General features: G+C 35.8%; 1 protein-coding gene across 1 annotated transcript; it reads right to left on the reverse strand.

Moving 5' to 3' along the window:
- Positions 1-1452: 1452 nt before the first annotated feature.
- LOC147071165 (ionotropic receptor 84a-like) lies at positions 1453-12461 on the reverse strand. Its single transcript, XM_085948540.1, has 5 exons — positions 12342-12461; positions 10945-11069; positions 8841-9008; positions 7249-7484; positions 1453-1655 (listed from the first exon to the last, which is right to left on the reverse strand). Exons 1-5 carry the CDS (start codon positions 12459-12461, stop codon positions 1453-1455), a joined length of 852 nt encoding a protein of 283 aa, XP_085804666.1.
- Positions 12462-19844: the final 7383 nt, after the last annotated feature.

The raw sequence follows: 19844 nt of genomic DNA on the forward strand, positions 1-19844 counted from the left end.
CAAAATGTGAGAAATTGTCATTTATTTGACAGTTAAGTGCCCATAGACATCAAAAACTGACCATAGAGAAAAAATATTTTTCTGTTTTAATATAAGGAATACTTGTTTCAAATAGGCGCGCATGTACAAACACCGTTATTTGCATAGAGCATAATGGAACACGGCGGCGCCCGTATATACAAATCCGAAGCTAAGTGGGTGAACACTCGACAAGTTTTATTACGGCAATAAACGGTTTCGGCGTAAGGTGAGACCGTCATAAACCATTCGGTTCGGCTTATTTCCATGGAAACCCTATTATCCTGATTATTAAATTTTTCAGTACCTACTGATACCAAATAATATTTATTATATTATCATAATGTCTAAATCCCCCATCAAAAATCCTCCAATCGACAGAGTTGGGAATATAATGATATTATTGTAACTGTAAATGAGTCAAGGCTAGACCAGGATGCACGCACAGCTAAACAAAGAAAAAGAAAGTTACCGTTATCTGTTTCTGGGCGGACGAAGGATCGAGGGCAGGTACGGTCAGTCGGTATCCAACCCTTGAGCCTTGAACGTCGCCTGTAAATACGATTTGCCAACTTTTTGCGGCAAAGTGTGCATTTACGAATGTTATTAATAATTAATTGTTTCTTGTCGAGCGAAATATACTTAATGTCCCTGAATCAGTGTTTTTAATAAGTGGAAAAGTGTAAATCAACACCCTACGTAGACCCATACACTACTTAATTTTGTCTGATTTCATGCGAAGATAACTTTATATTGTTGATGATAATTCAATCAATCTGCTAGATTATCTTTATTCGAGTTATTCCTCAAATTTATCTTGTAAGCAAGAATCTCAATGAACAATACAGTTATTCCTGCAACCATTCCGCATGATAGCATCACAAACGCTGAAGAAATTTCTTTCACTCCGACTCTGAAAACATTTTGAGTGAGCTGTGGGATACATTTTGGTTTGCTCGGATGCCATCTTGTATTTTCTTTCACTACCACTCCACGTTCAAATAGTTTTCGAAATCTGAAACAGAAAATAAGATTTGACGATTGTTCACTCAAAACTAAGGAACAAAAGAGAGGATTAAAAGAATACAGGTGACATCTTACTAAATGTACTGATTTCGAAGCAGTTTACAGAATGTTAAAAATAGTTACATGCCTAGTAGACACTTAAGAATTTAATAAATTTGAATATTAAGAAAGAAAAATACATTGAAACGCGTATTTTACTTTTTGAAGGGCAGTCAAAAAAATGTAAATTTGATAAAATAAAAAAAGACAAATTGGTTTTGGTTGCTCTTCGCGAAGTGCCAAGGAGGGTACCCCCCCCCCCCCCCGTCCTCCAGGTATGAATTTGAAGCTGTTGAGTGTCGACACTGATTCAAATTATTAAATTTGAATCAAAGTCAATAGTTTACAGTTATTTCAAGGTTTTATGTGTTAAGGAAGTTTATACCCAAATGAAAGCATTTCTCTGTACGGTGAGTTCTTCTTCACAACAGATACCAGGCGGTGAGTCGGAGCAAGCTGTATTTCGCTCAGATCGCAGATTTCTCTCATCGTGAAGGTTTTCTGAATTACTTTGTAAGCCACATCTACGTCTAAAAGGAAACCGCAGCCGCCTGCCTTCACCATCATTAGCCCTGCAATGAATACAACAAAGATTAATTGTTTCCTAATACTATTATTCAGATTTTTAAAATAATTAATGTTCAATTCGTAAGGCACTGGCTTTTCATACGGGGGTTCTGATTACCAGTGAGGTCATACTACCTCTATATATTTGTGATTTTCTCAAGCCTGGGTGTTTCTGTATAATTGTTTCATTACATACTATACTGTTTCAATAACTACACTACTGCAACTGGACCTTATAGTATGGTGCAGTATTCAATATTTTATTAATAATTTAAAATATGATCTATTCGGTGTTTTGATGTTGGTAACCCAAACATTAATTAATTAATTCCAAAGTTATTCTCAATGAAAAGCAATTAGTTAACAAAGTTGAGATGTTGGATTAGAGATGTAGGGCCAGAAAAATAATATGTGCACCATTGGCTAATATATCAATAATTATGTTTATTGCCTCTAATGTTGAGTCTGAAATGTTGAGTTTAATAGATTTTAATTATTCTTTGAACAAATGAGTAAATTAACATCAGCAGTTCCTATTCTGCATATGATTCTCCTACTATTCTCGTACTTAGTTGAGCGGATTATCGACGCCAATCCAGTCACATTCTTGATTGAATCGATCAAACATATTGTGGGTATTTTAAATCTGTCTCGTACAAAGCTTAGTCTGTCCCATATCTAACGGAAACAATGAGCATCAATCCAGTGGAGCGAATATGGATGAATGCTTACGAAATATTGTGATGTTTGAGGAGTATGCCTAGGCCTTAGGATGACCTGAACTGTCAGGCCTTGGTACCTACCTGCATTCTTATTAAAAAGGTAAGGATAAAAGACAAACTCTGAATCATCTGTGTGGAAAAACTCTTCAGGAGACACTGGTCAGTTTTTTAAAATTATACATGTTTTAATATTATTTAGTGTTCCTGCGCATCTATTCTATACACAAGGCTACTATCGAGGGTAGTTTATCATATTTATGTATCGAGCAGTTAATTCTTACAATAAGTTAACCGTCTGAACTATCAAAAAGTGCTATGTTTTAACAGCACCTTGAGATATCCAGGGTTCCAGTGGCAAGCTCAGGTGTCAAAACCCCGGATTCACAAAAAAGATATTTTAAATTTGAGAAATTAAATAAAACCAGGTCTTGTGCGTAACATGGTTTTGATACACCCCTGTTACAGGCGGGCTTCTCCCGGTGTAAAATAATCATTTAGTAGCTTAAGTCGAAACGTAACCCTGACCTCTAGAAACGGCTTCATAAAACATCTAATCTGATTCCTTGCTCAACCACGTAAGTATTTCTTTTTAATTTAAAAAGTAAAAATGATGATGGATGAAAGAGATAATTTTAAGACTAAATATAAGGATTTAAATATAATAAATTTTGCCGCGCATTGTGCGTGAAATCCTCGCGCGCCGGCGCCAGGGTCAGGCTCGTGATTCGCCGAATCAAAGATCACGCGATAAAATTTGGCCAATCACGAGAGTCCTTTTTTTTGCTGGATGGCGTCGGTACGAGGAATTTAAAAAGAAAGAAAAAAAGGATGTTAGTAAGCGTCCCCTTTCCGATAGGTACGGACCTGACGACTACAACTGTAAAAATCCCAAATATAATTTGTAAAACTAAAAATTAAGAAAATATAAGAAGACCACGTTACGAGCACGAAAGACCGAGTTTTATTTATACTCCGACCGTTGAAATTTCTTTTTTTTGTGAATCCGGGGTTCGATGGACTCCTGAGCTAGCCGCTGGAACCCCCGGGATCTCAATGGCGCCCAACGTGGGGCCCGATTGAGATCCCCGGGGTTCCAGCGGCTAGCTCAGGTATCCTCGCGCGCCGGCACCAAAAAAAGATGTTAGTGAGCGTCCGGTTTTAGAACGATACGGACTGACGACTGTAACTGTAAAAAACTACAAAATAACCTTGTCAAACTCAAGATTAAAATATATACCTAATACCAAGTTACACACAAGAAAGTCTTAGTGTTTTATTTAACCACAAACATAAATATACCGTTTGAATTTCTTTTTTTGTGAATCCGGGGTTCGATGGACACCTGAGCTAGCCGCTGGAACCCCGGGGATCTCAGTTTTATATTTTTTTTATCTTTTTTTTTTTTTTACAAGTTTATCCTTTCAGTTTTTACAGTTACAGTCAGTCCGTCTACTTTGAACAAAGGACGCTCACTAACTTTTTCCTCGGGGTTCCCTTTTTTCGAAATTCCTCCTAACCCACGCCGACTTACCAAACGACTCTGGCGCCGGCGCGCGAAGGTTTTAGCAATGCGCGGCAAAATTTACAATCTTTGTATACTTATTTATATATTATATTTAGTCTTAAAATTATCTCTTTCATCCATCATCATTTACACTTTAAAATTTATCTTAATTACATTTCCGCCCAGTATGTGATTTTCACACACCGGACGAAGGCATTTACCTATGAATAAAAATATTTACGTAGTTGAGCAAGGAATCAGATTAGATGTTTTATGAAGCCGTTTCTAGAGGTCAGGATTACGTTTCGGCTTATAACTACTGAATGATTATTTTACACTGGGAGAAGCCCGCCTGTAACAGGGATGTAGGTATCAACCTCTTAGCTGTGTTAACTTTTTGAACGAGATAGACCATATTGACAGTTTAGACGGCTAACTTATTGTAACAATTATAATAACTCAATACATAAATATAATAAACTACCCTCGATAGCAGTCTTGTGTATAGCATATATGCGCTGCTATATAATTAAGATTACACAAGTGCGGCAGAACACAATGTGGAGTTATATCCATGTAATTAATTAATATAATATACCTTCATCCGCTGACAAATAACCCCTGCCGTCTTTTAAAACCTTTTTCTTATAAATATCTTTTATGAGAACACTGGTGGTTGTCTAGAAAAAGATAAATAATCTATTATTTCATAAAAGATACAATGCACTCTTATTAGTTAAAGATGATAATTCGTCACTGTTCTGGCAGAAGACACTAATTCGAAAAAATGACATATTGAGTTAGTTATACCAAAATGATCCTTATTTCAAACTTTACCGTCTGGAAACCTTAATAAATAAACAGTCATTATTTTAGTCATCCTTTTTATGATTACTTAATAAACTCACATGATAGACCATTTCAAACATTTTAACAACTTCAAAGTCAAATTACTGAAAACTAGTAATCTCCAGTTAGTGTGTTCTGCCAGAACAGAGACGATATGTATTCCATAATATTTTATGTTACACCTATTACCCAACCAAAAGCACACTTAATAAGACATGTTGTAGAGCCCATGCTCCATGGCCTATAAACATTAACATTCTGAAATGAATCCATATCCGTTGAAGAATAGATGGTAAAGAAAATAATGGAGAATACCATTACAGCGCCAGTACACGTGCATGGATTTACTAGCACCGATAATGTGTATAAACTATCATGATAATAACTGTTTACATGTAAAAGTGCTGACTGTCTCGCCAATCTCATTCTTCAAGAGTAAGCGAGACGCGACGTTGTCGCTGTATGGTACTATTTGACAGATTGTGAAAATCGGTTAACCTCAAAATGTGTCTGCACTGTGTAGTCGGTTTTGTTACCGGTAGGTTTGTTACTATCATTCTATTGCACTTTTTTATTATATTTTTAAGTATATTTATTTTTATATTTTATTTTGGAATAGATATCTATCTACGCAGTACGAGCAAATATAAATACTGTCTTTATAAGATTCTACTTCTCACTCACCAAACTTCTTCATTCATGCGAGGTAATGCATTGGGATGAGACGAGTTTGCACATTTAAAGACACATCACATTTGATCACATTTGTATTCTATAACTAGGTAGCGATCTTGCATGCTATCTTTATCCGAAATAATAAAACATAAATAGGTACATATTATGTTTGTATACCTACCTCAAAAAATACCCTATTGTAGACAATATCTTGCACTTTTATTCTGACATTGCTTTTTAGCAGTTGCTCGGGTGTTCGAATGTTTTTGGGGGAATCTTGGAGAAGAGATGATACAATACTCGCAGAATAAAACTGGTAAAACAGTACAGAAAAGAGCATCGTTGTAAGGACAGAGATTCTGGCTGAAGTCCACCTACAGGATTCGTTGGAACCTAAAACCAATAGAATTCACTTATACCAATGGTAACTTTACTTTACTGAAACTACGTACTTTTATACGATGGACTGAAGCAAATCTTCGAGACTATCGCTCCGCCCCGTTCAAATTCAAGGTCTGGTAAAAATCAGATGCCTTTTTCTCAGGATATATTTTGATCCAGAGAAAAGAGCGTATGAGTTGTTACAAACATACCACATAAGTGTGAAGTTCGATAGAAAATGATATAACGTAGTTAGAGCGACGCTGGGAGAAAACTATGCAACAGGCTTCATGTAAAAGCAGTCAGAGATAATAATGGTAACAATAATTAATTTTACTCTGTAATTCGTGCGCAGTAGATCAAAACCTGTGCAATTTTCAAGGTTAAGTTGTCCTATAACAACCATTCCATTGGTCGATATTATGCCCATACATGTTCCAATTGGAAGCAAAATAGTAACTTTCATTTTTTTAGTGGCAGGATAGTAGGTGACAATTATGTTCGTTCTGTGCACTCTGGTTTGTAAAATATTCTATTTCGAGCGCTGTGGTGTACTGCAGTGGCGAAGGGTGGAGGTAGGCTGTTAAGATCCGCCATAAATAGTGCACATTAACCTTTTTCAGTCAAATGTATATGTTTTTATTGAAATAAGACTACAATTTACAGATAGTATTGGTTGGGTTTTAAAAATCAATTAAACCCTGTCTATACCAAACCATAATAGTATTGGTATATTTTAGACAATATGACAAAATTGTGCCCATTTTTTCATTCTTACTTATTTGTTTTCGTTAGATTAAGAATACGTATTACACATATAGTTGGTTCATTTTTTTAATTCATCAAGGTATGTCTAAACCAAACTATAATAGATAAAAAATATTATTCTATCTATAAAATATCAAAATGTATGTATGATTTAATTGCATAATTTTAGATATTTTATAGATATACGAGTATTTTTTGACTATTATATATTATGGCTTAGTTTTCGCAGGGTTTAATTGAATTTTAAAAACTAACCAACACCATCTGTAAAATGTAGTGTTATTTCAATGAAAACAAGTATGTATTACTGACAAAGTTGATTGTGCAATATTTATGGCGGATATTAACAGCCTACCTCCACCCTTCGCCACTGGTGTACTGACCCTCCCTTTTCGGAGTCTCAATGTCTCTTCCATACTTGAGACATGGCCTGCCGATTGTAATCGTTCCACTTTTGCGTGAGAAGCGATATAGTGACTACATGCCACCTTCATCTACTGCTTCTAAGACACTTATTAATTTCCTTTTAAAGATATCCAATTTCCTCTCATCTCTGTTTGATGACCACTCCGATCGATAGGTTAGTATGGAGCTGGTAAGAGTTGTGTAGAGTATTATTTTGGTTTTCTTTTTGAGGAGTCCCGATCTAGAATGTATCGGCAAAGTGTAAACATAGTACCAATAGAAAAAAATAATTACCTTGCTGACACATGGCTCCAAAAATTAATAGGGTTGCTATGAGCCATGTCCTGTTTCCGTTATTATCGGCTGAGAAGTTGCTAAACTTTTTCTCCAAGTAAATGCACGCCCACAGAGTCAGCATGAAGAGAATCAGAGCGAATACTGCTGCGAGCCACACATTGCTATCCAGTGGAGTGAGAAAAGCGGTGCTGACTTTTCCACTGCCTTTAGGATGCCGGAAGACAATAGCCACTCTAAATCATTACAAATAGACAATATTCTTCAAAACAATTCTGTAGGTACTATTAGGTACTTAAAGGTGTTATTAATAAGTTAGCACTGAATCAGTAGCATTTCAGTCAAGTTTGAAGTAAGTATAAAGTTAAATCCAATGGTTACATGTACCTAAATTGTATGTATGCAGTTCACAATATTACCGTTTACATTGAACTGTCGTACTGGAAACAGGTGGCCGTATAGTATTGAGATCAAAAAATGACGCGTTGTTTATGAAGCATTTCGTGTTGCTATCCTACTTTTGAATTATTCAGAATTGTATATAAATAAATACCTACTATAGCATTTCTTATTTACTTACTTATATTTTTCACTTGTATTCCAGTGGTTTTTATTATAAATGTGAATTTGATCTCAATGCTATACGACCATCTATTTCCGATACAGCGTGTCATGATAAACTGTGAAACGGTGAACTGCTTACGTACACATTTCCGGACACGAAAAGCAATATAGTTAATATTTTGGGTGCTTGAAGAATCAAAGAATCGAAGAAGAAAAAGAGAGTGTAGTTTTTGCCATTGCCCTCGCCTTTGCTTATCGCACAGGCTAAATGTTCACAAGGGTAGGTACCTAAAGTCATTACTATTTGAAAGAAGTATCATGGAAATGTTCTTACATATCAGTACTTACCTAGATGGTGTGTAAGTATATAAATTTAAGATTTTTTTTTGTGTTTAAGATAGCCGAAAATAAATAATAAGATAGGTAAGTAGGTACGTATCAAACTTGCAAACAATTTGTCTAGGGACATTACTGATCTCTGTAACTGTCAAAAATACGGGTGCCGGACGAAATCCCGAAGGCCGAAATCCCGAAAGCCTAAATCCCGAAATCCCGAATGCTGAAATCCCAAATGGCCGGAATCCCGAATACCGAAATCCCGAAAAATAAAAAAATACAAACAGTAATTAAATTGCGCAAATTTTACAAGAGAGACAAGAACCATTTTTTGTAGAACAAATGGGTTTTTGTCTCTTCTGAAAAAATTGCGCAATTCAAGATAAGTGTTATGTTGCGCAATCATTAGGTAGGTAGGTACTGTTTGTATTTTTTTTATATTTTGGGATTTCGGCCTTCGGGATTCCGGCCATTCGGGATTTCAGCGTTCGAGATTTCGGTATTCGGGATTTCGGGATTCCGGCCATACGGGATTTCGGCCGTTCGGGATTTCAGCGTTCGGGATTTCGGTATTCGGGATTTCGGCCTTCGGGATTTCGACCATTCGGGATTTCAGCATTCGGGATTTCGACCCAAACCCCAAAAATACTCATAATAGGTATCAGTATTTATTCTTAAATCTAAGTTCTTACTTTTGATAACTGGTTTCTGCAAAGGCGTCACTAAAAAGCATCCTGTCGTTTTTAAGATAAAGGGCAGACACTCCGATTTGCGCCCTTCCTGCTTGCAGGGATCCGATCATTCCATCGAAAGTTCCATTCTTCAGATAACCCCAAGATATTGTCCTCTCTAACTTGAACCTAAAATAATAGCTCAATAATTATGTAGTGATCACATGAAATGTACGATATGAATTAATTGTCACCATGTTCTGTTAAAATTAAATCGTAGGTCAGGGCTCTAAATGGACCGGAGCGCCGTTCTGGGTCGTATAATCGGCAACATTGTCGCTCCGTCTCGTGGAAAAAATAATTTTACCGTTTTAACTAGAATAGAAAAATCAAACACACTTATTTTTAAAAACACATATAAAATTAGATAGGTACCTAACTATGTGAATACTTTCATAAACAAACGCTCCGTTTCGTGAGATTCTCCATTTCGAGTGTTGTAGTAGGTACTAAAGAACTAAAGCGAATAATGTTTGTCTCGTCAAGCATAGGTAGGTATCTGAGAAAAGTGGGTGCTAAATAATTGACAGCGCATGAAATAGAAAAGTTTATGAACCGGAGCGCTCGATAATTTCCTGAAAAAAATAAAATATCTGATAGGTACCTATTAAGTACTGCTAAAGATTTGGGTAGGTAACATTTTTCAGCGCCGTAGGCGAAAAAAAGTAGTTTTTAATATTAAATATTCATTATACCTTTATTTTCCGCAATAATAGGCAATCCATGGTTTGTCTACCCCCGCGGGACGTCAATGTTTTGTACTTATAAAATATAATGTATTATTTTACTATCGTGTAATTAGTTTAATCAGTAATGTCATACAATATCACAGATGTCGGAAGGTGAATCCTGGACCAAATACAAATGTATGGAATGGTATACAACTCTCATTAATCAGAGTTTATGTTATAGATCGCCTAAAAACTTTATAACAAAACAACACAACATCTTATTATTGTTTGTAGAAACAGGAGTATACGACGCCTCAAGTTTCTTATTAAACTTTATTAAAAAATGTAAATTAAATGTAGGTACTACGACCTAATTATGACTGACAAATTTTAGTGTATCTACTCCATTTATCTCGGTACTCCACAGCCTACCTCCAACTTCGCCACCGTGGGAAATGTACTCGAAAAAGTACGTGGGTCCGCGGTTAAAGCGACGAGAAGTTATAAGTAGTAGGCAGGTTAAATCTAGAGTTTAGTAGAACCTGCTAGAATCAAGATTAAGTACCTACATAATTTTGTGAACTACACCCCAATTTATTAAAAATATTAAAAAAAAAAAATAGATCCCCAACCATTTTTCTGCGTGCGTGTCTGAGTATTTTAATGTCTACGTTACATTCGTCTCTGTTCTGGCAGAACACACTAACTGGAGAATACTAGTTGTGAGTAATTTGACTTTGAAGTTGTTTAAATGTTTGAAATGGTCTATCATGTGAGTTTATTAAGTAATCGTAAAAAGGATGACTTTAAAATAAAGACTGTTTATTTATTAAGAAGGTTTCCAGACGGTAAAGTTTGAAATAAGGAACATTTTGGTATAACTAACTCAATATGTCATTTTTTCGAATTAGTGTCTTCTGCCAGAAAAGTGACGATATATTGTGTATAGTATGTAGTCTGTGTGTCAGTGGCGCAGGGTGGAGGTAGGCTGTTAAGATTCGACATAAATAGTGCACACTAAACTTTGTCAGTCGTACTTATTTGTTTTCATTTAACTAATAATACAATTTTCTGATGGTGCTGATTAGTTTTTAAAATTCAATGAAACCCTGCTTAAACCAAACCATAATAGTTTGTGTATGCTATGGTCGATCTGACAAAAATAGTGCGCATTTTTTCAGCAGGGTTCAATTGAATTTAAAAAACTAACAAACACTATCTACACAGTGTAGTCTTAGTTCAATGAAAACAAATACGTTTGACAGACAAAGTTTATTGTGCACTATTTATGTCGGATCTTAACAGCCTACCCTTACCCTTCGCCACCGCTGTGTATTAATAGTAGTCTTTTGTAATTAAACGGTTAATTAGTTGATTACAATATTATTCCATACCTGAAGTTAAACATGGCTGCAAACAGTAACAGAAATGCGTAGGAAATGTTGGAAACAGCATCAAAAGAGACTACAGTGTCATCCAAGAGATAATCAACCAAGGGACGTTTGAGTTTGTTGACAATCTGAATAAATATAAATAATAATATATACAAATAAATAGTTATTCAATTCGACAGTTTTGAATTTGCCAATACATATTAAATTTATGTTTGGGTGCTTTTAAAATACTATAAGTATATACTAAATACTAATACTATATAATATAAGAGTGGCCATTTAAGATAGGTACCTAAAAACCCTGGGCTCAAACTGATTTTGAGCATCCATGGCGAAAATGATGATGGTAATTTCAATCATTAAAATATAGTATGTGGAATCATTAATCCAAAATACAGAATAATTCATTCAGCCACTTCAAATATTCTGAAGCTCGTGATCTGGACCTGAGCTCGCGAGCTCGCTACTATTTGAAGTATGTCGGTACGATAAACCGCCAAAAATATATTAGTTTTTGTTTAAAAGCAGATTCCTACATACATATTATTTCTTATTAAAATATACCTATGTTAATCCTAATCCTAATTCATTTCAATTTTTGTTACTTCTCTTAGAATCATTTTCTATCGAAGGACTTCTCTCTATCTTGGACAAGTTCTCTATATTATTCTGCGTTCTGATTTTGAATGAATCGTATTTGTCATTCCGGAACATATTTTAATTTGGTCGTGTTAAAACCTCATTGGTGACGTTACCAGCCCGAAACCCATCAAATGTCGGTGCAGCTATATTTCAAATTCATTCAGTCTCGTGATGGTCCACCGCCATCTTTCGATTAATAAAGCCTGAGCATAACTTTTTGCACAAGCAACGAGTGGTCCACTTTTCAGCTGTCAAAATCAGATCCCGGATAGCTTGACATATTGATTCGCCCTTTCTCGTTTCAAATTGAATTATAAAAAAATCTCAAATCAAATATATTAATAAATTATAAAGAATATACATTCCTGTTATTCGTCAGCTGTCAAAGTCAGAATAGTCCTTCACACAAAAACCGGTGGTAATATCGATTTCCAAAAGATATGTAACATTTATCTATGCATTACATTTGTAGAAGGTGTGTTAATGCTAGTGTATTATTTATCATGTAACTTATATATTCAAATCAAACCATTCCATGTGTGAACACGACAGACGCGTCAGTATGAGCACTATATAGAACAATGACAGTAAAGTTCATACATAGACAACAACGGGAGGGGCGGAAAAAGTAGGACCAGTCGTTGTGAATGGATCGGCTTTCCACTTGAGTCGGCAATGGATGGTCCCATATGTTTTGATTCCATGGACTATGGGAAACTATGATCTATTTAATTATGTAGGTACATTTTACTAACAACAACAGCTGTATTCAAAATTAACTCCTTCAGGTCTCCCCTTCTGTCGAATTTCGCAGCTGTCACGTTGCTTTCCCAGCCATCATTCCTAGTCCATTTTCCAATTTTCTCTTGAGCCATGTATCCATTCTGACTGTCATGGCCGCGGATATAAATTTCAAACAATTCATAACCCCCTACTACTGGAACCGCAACACGAACATCTGAGTCTATACTTATGTTTAAATCTCTGAAGTTTTCTAAATTCGTTAATGACTCGGGCATTATTATCAGCCAAACTATTTGTGATCTGAATTGATTATGCATTGAAGCCTGAAAAAAAAACAAGAATACAGCGTTAAAATTTTTGTATTATAGATCCACCAGCATGACCCCCACATCCTGAATCTCCAGGCTAGGATCTTTGACGGGCCCCCTACCTATCGCTAAAGATAAAGGCAGTATGACGCTCTACAGTAGCGTTTTCCAAATTGTGTACGCAGTCAAATTAATGTGTATATTTAGTGTTTTTTGTATATTTAATTCATCTATTTCAATTATGGAGTTGTCGAGTATCGATACACAATTAAAAACTGTATCGTACAACCACATAATTTTAAATATTAATAATATTGAAGATAAATAGCGACTTTTTTCTACTATTCGAGAGAATTTGTGAGTGTGTTTAAATCACTTATCTGGTCGATTCGCCACGCCGGGCCCTTACTGAGCCAGGGCCCCCAGGCTAGAGCCCTGTCAGCCCCCCTTTGTGGGGGCCATGTCCACCAGTATAAGATGTCCGCTAAGTGAGGGCGCCACATGCCGACATTTGACTTTTTTATACTGGGATGAGCTTAGTTCTAAATTCAAACACCTAACAATTTATGATGGTAGGTATATCTATAAGTAATTTATTCTGCAACCATTTTATATTTGCTCTGAACTTAATGTCATGTAAATCCAGTCAGAGCACATTTGAGTTCGTGGGTTCGTGTGCAGAACTTGGGTAACTGCTCCTAAGACATTTCCAGTCATAAAAAGATGCTTCACACCAAACGTAGGATCCCGTAATACACCCGATTAAAACCGGGTGTGGTGCGGACAGTGACGTCCCTAGACAAAATGCCGCCCCTAGGCAGCGTCAAAATGCCATCCATTACCTACCTATACCAGCAGTATTTTTTATTATCCTTTCATGACTTCAATTAATACCTATCTAATAAATACATTATTAACAAAATATAATATACTACAAAATTTAATTTAAATGTCATCTCTACATCAATAGACAATATTGCGAGTTCACGGTTTCAGATACATTTAAAAATACACCTGACAACTTTCAAAACTCGCGAATGACTGCAAAAAATATTTGGATAAATTAATTAGGTAGGTATCTAAGTATGTACCTACCTATAATTCAAATATAATTCGCAAATCTGCACGTGTCATTTGTGGTCATCAAGGAGTGATGTCCAAAGACAACGGAAGTAAACTAGACATCGCGAACCCGACGAAAAAAGTACCGTCCTGTTTAACCGTTTATTATAATAAATACATTTTGTTTCCAACCAGTGAGCTGATTTTTTAATGGAAAGATATTTCCGTTATTACTAAGTTTAGGTACCTATTCCTATATGTATTTAATGATTCTCCTCGATTTGCCGCCCTTCGAGTAACTGCCGCCCCCAAGCGACGCTCAATCTGCCTACCCCCACGGGACGTCACTGGGTGCGGAGCGGTTGTGGTTTGGTGGGCCATTAGCTATGATCGATTAATTTGTTTCTCATTTTATTAATGGAAGCTCTAACAGGCAAGAGCGCGCACAGAGGGGAGGGGACTTGGAGTCATGAGTGAGGATCATGACCCGGATGATTTGGCGGTCGAATAGTCTTCTCAACGGGTTGGCCCTACTTCTCTCGGCAATCTACGACACGTAAAGCTTGTGGCCACTGGAAAACCCGTCACATTCATACATTGGTGCAACCATCTGAGCCATCCAATTCGCTTTGATATTCCGATGCGGTATGTCTAAAAAACAAGACAGCGCGGATGACACAAACTGACACCAATTATTACGATCGTTTAACCCACACGCATTCGATAACCATTTGTGGATGCGACAACTCGCAATAACCCATAAGTGAACACACTTAGTTATACCTGCAGCCCAGGCGTATATCGCTTGAATCACAGAACGGAGTGTTTGGGTATGGGGAATGTACCTGGAAAAGTGCGATATTCAGCGAATGAAGCGACTAGAATCTAAGGATAAATTTATTATAAGAGTCAGTGACTGCTACTAAATTTTGTAAACCCAGCTTCCTCCCGCCGCATTAAAATTAATAAAAATATATCATGATTTTTTTTTCAAAATGGACCCCCTCCAAACCATTTTTTGTGTGCGCGCCTGATATAACAGGGATAATTTTTGACGATGGCCACACGTCGGCCTATAGCGTCGTGGGTCCTAGGTTCGAATCCAGTATCTGGCAAGTTCACATATTATTGTTTTTCAATTTGTGTATGAGTCAGAGTATGTACCTAATAGGTTGAGTAAGTGGCTGACATCCATTTCTCGTAAAAACTAAAATCTGTTAATACAAACCTTCACTCTGTGGAGGCCCATACCGCCCATATAGATCGAACATGGTCAAAGAAGAAGAAGATATAATTTATTGTAAGCTTACCTCAAATAAGATTTTGTCTGCATTTTCAGTGGCCATATCTACAACTACACCTATACGAATGTGAAATGTATCAAACAGTGTACCATAGTCATTGAAAGTTTCATCTAATATGGAAATTTTGACATTTAGATATGACATTTTCCTTATGTGTTTCAGCTTTTCCTCGTTCGATTCACGTGTGAAAATTACTCCATCGTGAATGTGGTTTTTGGCGAAGAAATCTGTTATAAATTCGGTTTGAAGAAGAAGATTGCTATCGACAGCATGACAATTTCTTGGAAGTATCGTCGTGAAATATATTATAATTAATACTCCCGAATAGCACTTTATCACGGACATGGTGGAAGTATTCTACATGAACGTGCAGTATTTTGTCCGAGTTTGTAGTATTGTCATGTTAGTTCAATTCAATCAAAGTTAGCGTAGATCGAATATTCTTGACAGGTGTGTAGTCAGTAAAAGAATGGCCTTACTTTAAAATGTCACACCTATTCACATGAAAAAATATCGTATAGCCGATAAAAAATCACAATATTATGGGGACACGTCTTGATTTTCCCTCCAACACCCGTTTTGCGGGCGTGTACCGTGGCGTAACGAACGTTAGGCGCACTTAAAAGTTGTGCTGATAGTGATAGTGCTCGGAAAATTCTACGTATGCAATTCGCTGTATCACAGTTCATCGTGAGCTGCTGTATCGGAAATGGCCGTATATCATTGATATCAAATAATACACTGAAAAATGCGTAATAAGAGTAAATTAAAAATACAACCATATCGAATTCTGAACGATACAAAAGTAGCTTAGCAAGTATGTGCTCGTGAAATGCTCCTCAAATGCGGCCATCTATTTCCGATACGACAGATCAAGGTGAACTATAGTACGATGAAGTTCATTGTGTACAATTTATATGTAACCCCCAGTAGTAACTTTCCAAGACCCTGATTGGTGTGTACTAGAGTGTGCGTGATTTATATTCTGGGATAATATAATGTCGCAAACCATTTGAAAACTGACAAATTTTCCCTCATAGATACAGGTACCTTATGCCCTTATGGACAACTTATTTAGTATGCGCTATGCAGTATATCGTCGTAAAGCTCAAATTACAATGTCAGACTCGCAGATTCAACAACTGACGGCGATCGTCTGCTCCGATCGTACCCGATCGTGAAATGTCATTTGGATCGTTGTCTGGAGTCGTGGTCAAAATATTCATATTCTTGCGTACGACTATCAGTGATGATTGAGTCGATGTCGAAGATTACCATAAGCTTTTGGTACCTACCCATCATTTCTATAATTCATTCAATATCAATCACAATATAATCATTAAAATTGGTACTCACATATTATGTGGTGAAAATTTTTCGAGTTCTCGAGATATTCATAGAAATAATAGGTATAGATATTAACAATTTCTCTATAAACAATAATCAATGTCATGATATTTTAAAAATTCTCGGTTAAAACCTTTAAGCAGGTCGCATATATCGTCGGTGTTTAGTAAAAAGGGCGAATCAACCATTTTGGCGAAATCGAGATTTTAATGAAAATACAATATGTACTCTACTAGCTTTGTTGTGTAAAAACGGCGAATTTTTATCTCCACAGGAAAGTACTTAAAAACGATAATCGACTAAAATTAAATTAATTAAAATTACGAAATAAAAAGCAAATGTGACATATTAGTCCTTTTAAAATATTATATAATACGAGTAATACCTATTATAATGACAGTATTCTTTCTAAGCTTTATTATAAACTTGTTAGATATTTATAATCATCTACAGGTAAAAAACAAATAAATGTCAAATGTTAAAAATCCTCCTCCTGTAAAGTAGCATTTTGGTTAATTCGCCCTTTTTACAAAACATCGACGATATGTTCCTATCATTACAATCATGGCCCCCACATCTTGCAGCGGCGCCCCAGCCCACGATGTTTGGCGCACCATCCCCCCCCAACCTATCGCTAAGGTTCAGGGCAGTGTATATTCTACAGTAGTGTTCCACAAATGGTTCCGTGGAACTCCAGGTTCCGAGTAAAATAAAGGGTATTCCATATTTTTTTAGCGATTTTTGGCCTTTTTAAATAAATCCACTTGAATTGTCGGCACTCGTCATCGTATTACGAAGCACTGATCGCGACACATTTTGTAATAGCCAAGTAACATGCGACCCTTCACCATATTGGATAAACAGTCATTTTTATTAGTCAGGAAACACAGGGTCTTTCCTAACCCGAGCCCTAGGCTAGAGCCCTGTCAACCCCTCCCCTGTGGGGGCCATGATTACAATATTTATCTATATGCAACTTTAACCACCGTGACTAAGGGGGATGCTTATACTATCAGAGGCGAAAAGAGGCACCTAACGGAAAAATACAAAGCTTGCAATTTGAGATTATATATAAAAAATATTAAAACGATGAATTAGTCAAAAATCTAAACGACAGAAAATCTAACACTTAATAAACTAAATTTTAATAATAAATATGGCCATAAAATGTAATGTAATAATAAGATTTGACCCTGCAACGAATTCACATTTTATTACATTTTTTTACAATTGCCAGTTTATCTTAAAATTAAAAAATAAATAAAAAATCTTTTTAATGTTTTCAGATACATATTTATTAATTAGTACAGTTGAAATTGTAAATTATCAAAAAAAATCTCAAATTGCAAGCTTCGTATTTTCCCGCTAGGTTCTCTGCTGGCGTGCCTCTCCCCCTTGACGGTACTTCAGTGAAACGGTAAATAATTTTCAACTATAGGTGCGACGAAAAAAAAAAATCTACTGATATTTCTTCATTCTACAAAATTCCCATTATCCGGGAAAAAAACGAGTCGTCTTTGGGAACCTGCTGCGGCCCGCGGCGAAATATTTTTCCTAAAAAAAACAAGCCGACTATGAAAAATTGGGAACCTGCGGCCCGCGGCGAAATTTTTTTCCTAAAACAGAAATCTACTGATATTTTGTCGAATCTACTGAATTTTTTTTACACATTCTACTGAAATTAAAAATTTTGACTTGGCAACACTGGGCTGGCAATCGAAGAGCGAAAGTCGAGCTGTGAACACGTCAATTTGTTTTGTGATGGCGACGGAGGAATTAATTCTTAAATCGTGTAAAGATGACTAAAAAACGTTACCCATTTATTTGAAAAAGAAAACATGTCAATGAATATATTATTATTATTAGAACAATAAACATAACATTACATGGATGCATGTTGACTTTTGATGACAAATTATGTTTTATTCTGCACGCGTCATTTGCACAATCTTCGCGTCGCCTAGTCACGATCGTTTTAGACCGTACTCCAGCTGAAGTATAGCCTTAAGGCCATACCTCAGTTGAGACACGGTCTAAAAAGATCGTCGCTAGGCGATGCGCGGATTGCGGGTCGCGGGTGCAAATGAGGCATGTCAAACCAAATATAATTTGTCTTATAAATCCAACATGTGTCCATTTAATGTTCTGTTTATTGTTTTATCAGTAACAATAATAATATATTCATTGACATGTTTTCTTTTTAAAGTAAATGAACGTTACCCATCTTTACACGATTTAAGAATTATTACGGCCGTCGCCATCACGAAGCAAAATGATGTGTTTCCAGCTCTACATTCTCTCTCCGAATGGGAGCGAGTGCAAAATTTCGTCGCCCCTATGGTTGAAAATTATTTGCCGTTTCACTGATGAATCACCTTAAACAATATAATCCGTACCTGTGTTTTGGTGTAAAGAAAATTCCTGCATGCAACACGTCAAAGTATACGCGAATATTCGAATAGATTTCGCAAAACATATTGAATTATTTGGTAGATATGCCTGCACATGAAAACTCGCAAAAAACAGGTTCTCAATACAGTATGTTTACCAAATGGATTGCACTTTTTCTTGTTATTGGACTGGGAAAACTCACGGCATTGTTTCTCATTCAATAGGTACTAAATTTAATTCTAGGTGTACTTTTTTTAGCTCGAGAGCGTAAAAACATACTAATTTAGTGTGGCATTAGAATAAATTCTACTTAACCTTTTAACTGCATCTGATCACGATCGACTTGCCATTTGAACAATCGTTGACATAAATGAAAATACTTACCAATTACTTATTAATATGTGAATTACAAATTCAATACAATTAAAACAATTATAAGTACAATGAAATTTCTTAAAAAAATCATGCCAATTAATAAAATACAATAATACGTGAATGCTGAAATCGGTTAGCTAAAAATAACTACATTGCGTATGAAAATTGAAGTGAAACCTGGCTATCTATCTATTGTATGTGCTGTAATGGGAATAATAGTAACGGGAATGGGATAACTGGGCGCCAGGACAATTGGGCGCCGCACTGTCGAATGAAATAAATATACGTTCGTTGCGATTTTATACAAAAAGTAGACGAATAATTTTAATCAGTTTCTATCTAATACTTATAAGTTTTAATTCACTTTGCTCTTAACATAATGTTTTTTTTCTTGCGGATTGAGAATTATTATGATGCGTGAGGATTTATATTAATAATTACAAGATAAAAAGAACTTTTTACATACAACGTTTTTAAATTTTCTGTTGAAATATTATGCTCAATATGCTCAAACTTGTACTTGATATGAAGTAAATAAACAACAAACAAACACACAAATACCTACAGATTACTGAAATGTAATTTTTCCATAGGAACGCACGTTTATATTAATAATTTAGTTGCTAGGACCCCAGAACAGTAAGGGTGTCGAAATAACTTTTCATACAAAACAGAATTAACTGAAAATGAATTCAATTCTGCTTAAAGATGGCTAAAAGTATTAAAA

This window comes from Rhyacophila brunnea, unplaced genomic scaffold, assembly GCF_057557595.1.
Source record: "Rhyacophila brunnea isolate RB1 unplaced genomic scaffold, BYU_Rbru_1.0 scaffold_20, whole genome shotgun sequence".
Taxonomy (NCBI): Eukaryota; Metazoa; Arthropoda; class Insecta; order Trichoptera; family Rhyacophilidae; genus Rhyacophila; species Rhyacophila brunnea.

Coding starts and splice junctions, on each gene's coding strand:
- LOC147071165 (XM_085948540.1), bottom strand. CDS start 12,461: ATGGCTCAAGAGAAAATTGGAAAATGGACTAGGAATGATGGCTGGGAA. Junction 9,009..10,944: donor GCAGCCATGTTTAACTTCAG/GTATGGAATAAT, acceptor CTATTATTTTAG/GTTCAAGTTAGAGAGGACAA. Junction 1,656..7,248: donor TGGAGCCATGTGTCAGCAAG/GTAATTATTTTT, acceptor TATTCATTGCAG/GGCTAATGATGGTGAAGGCA.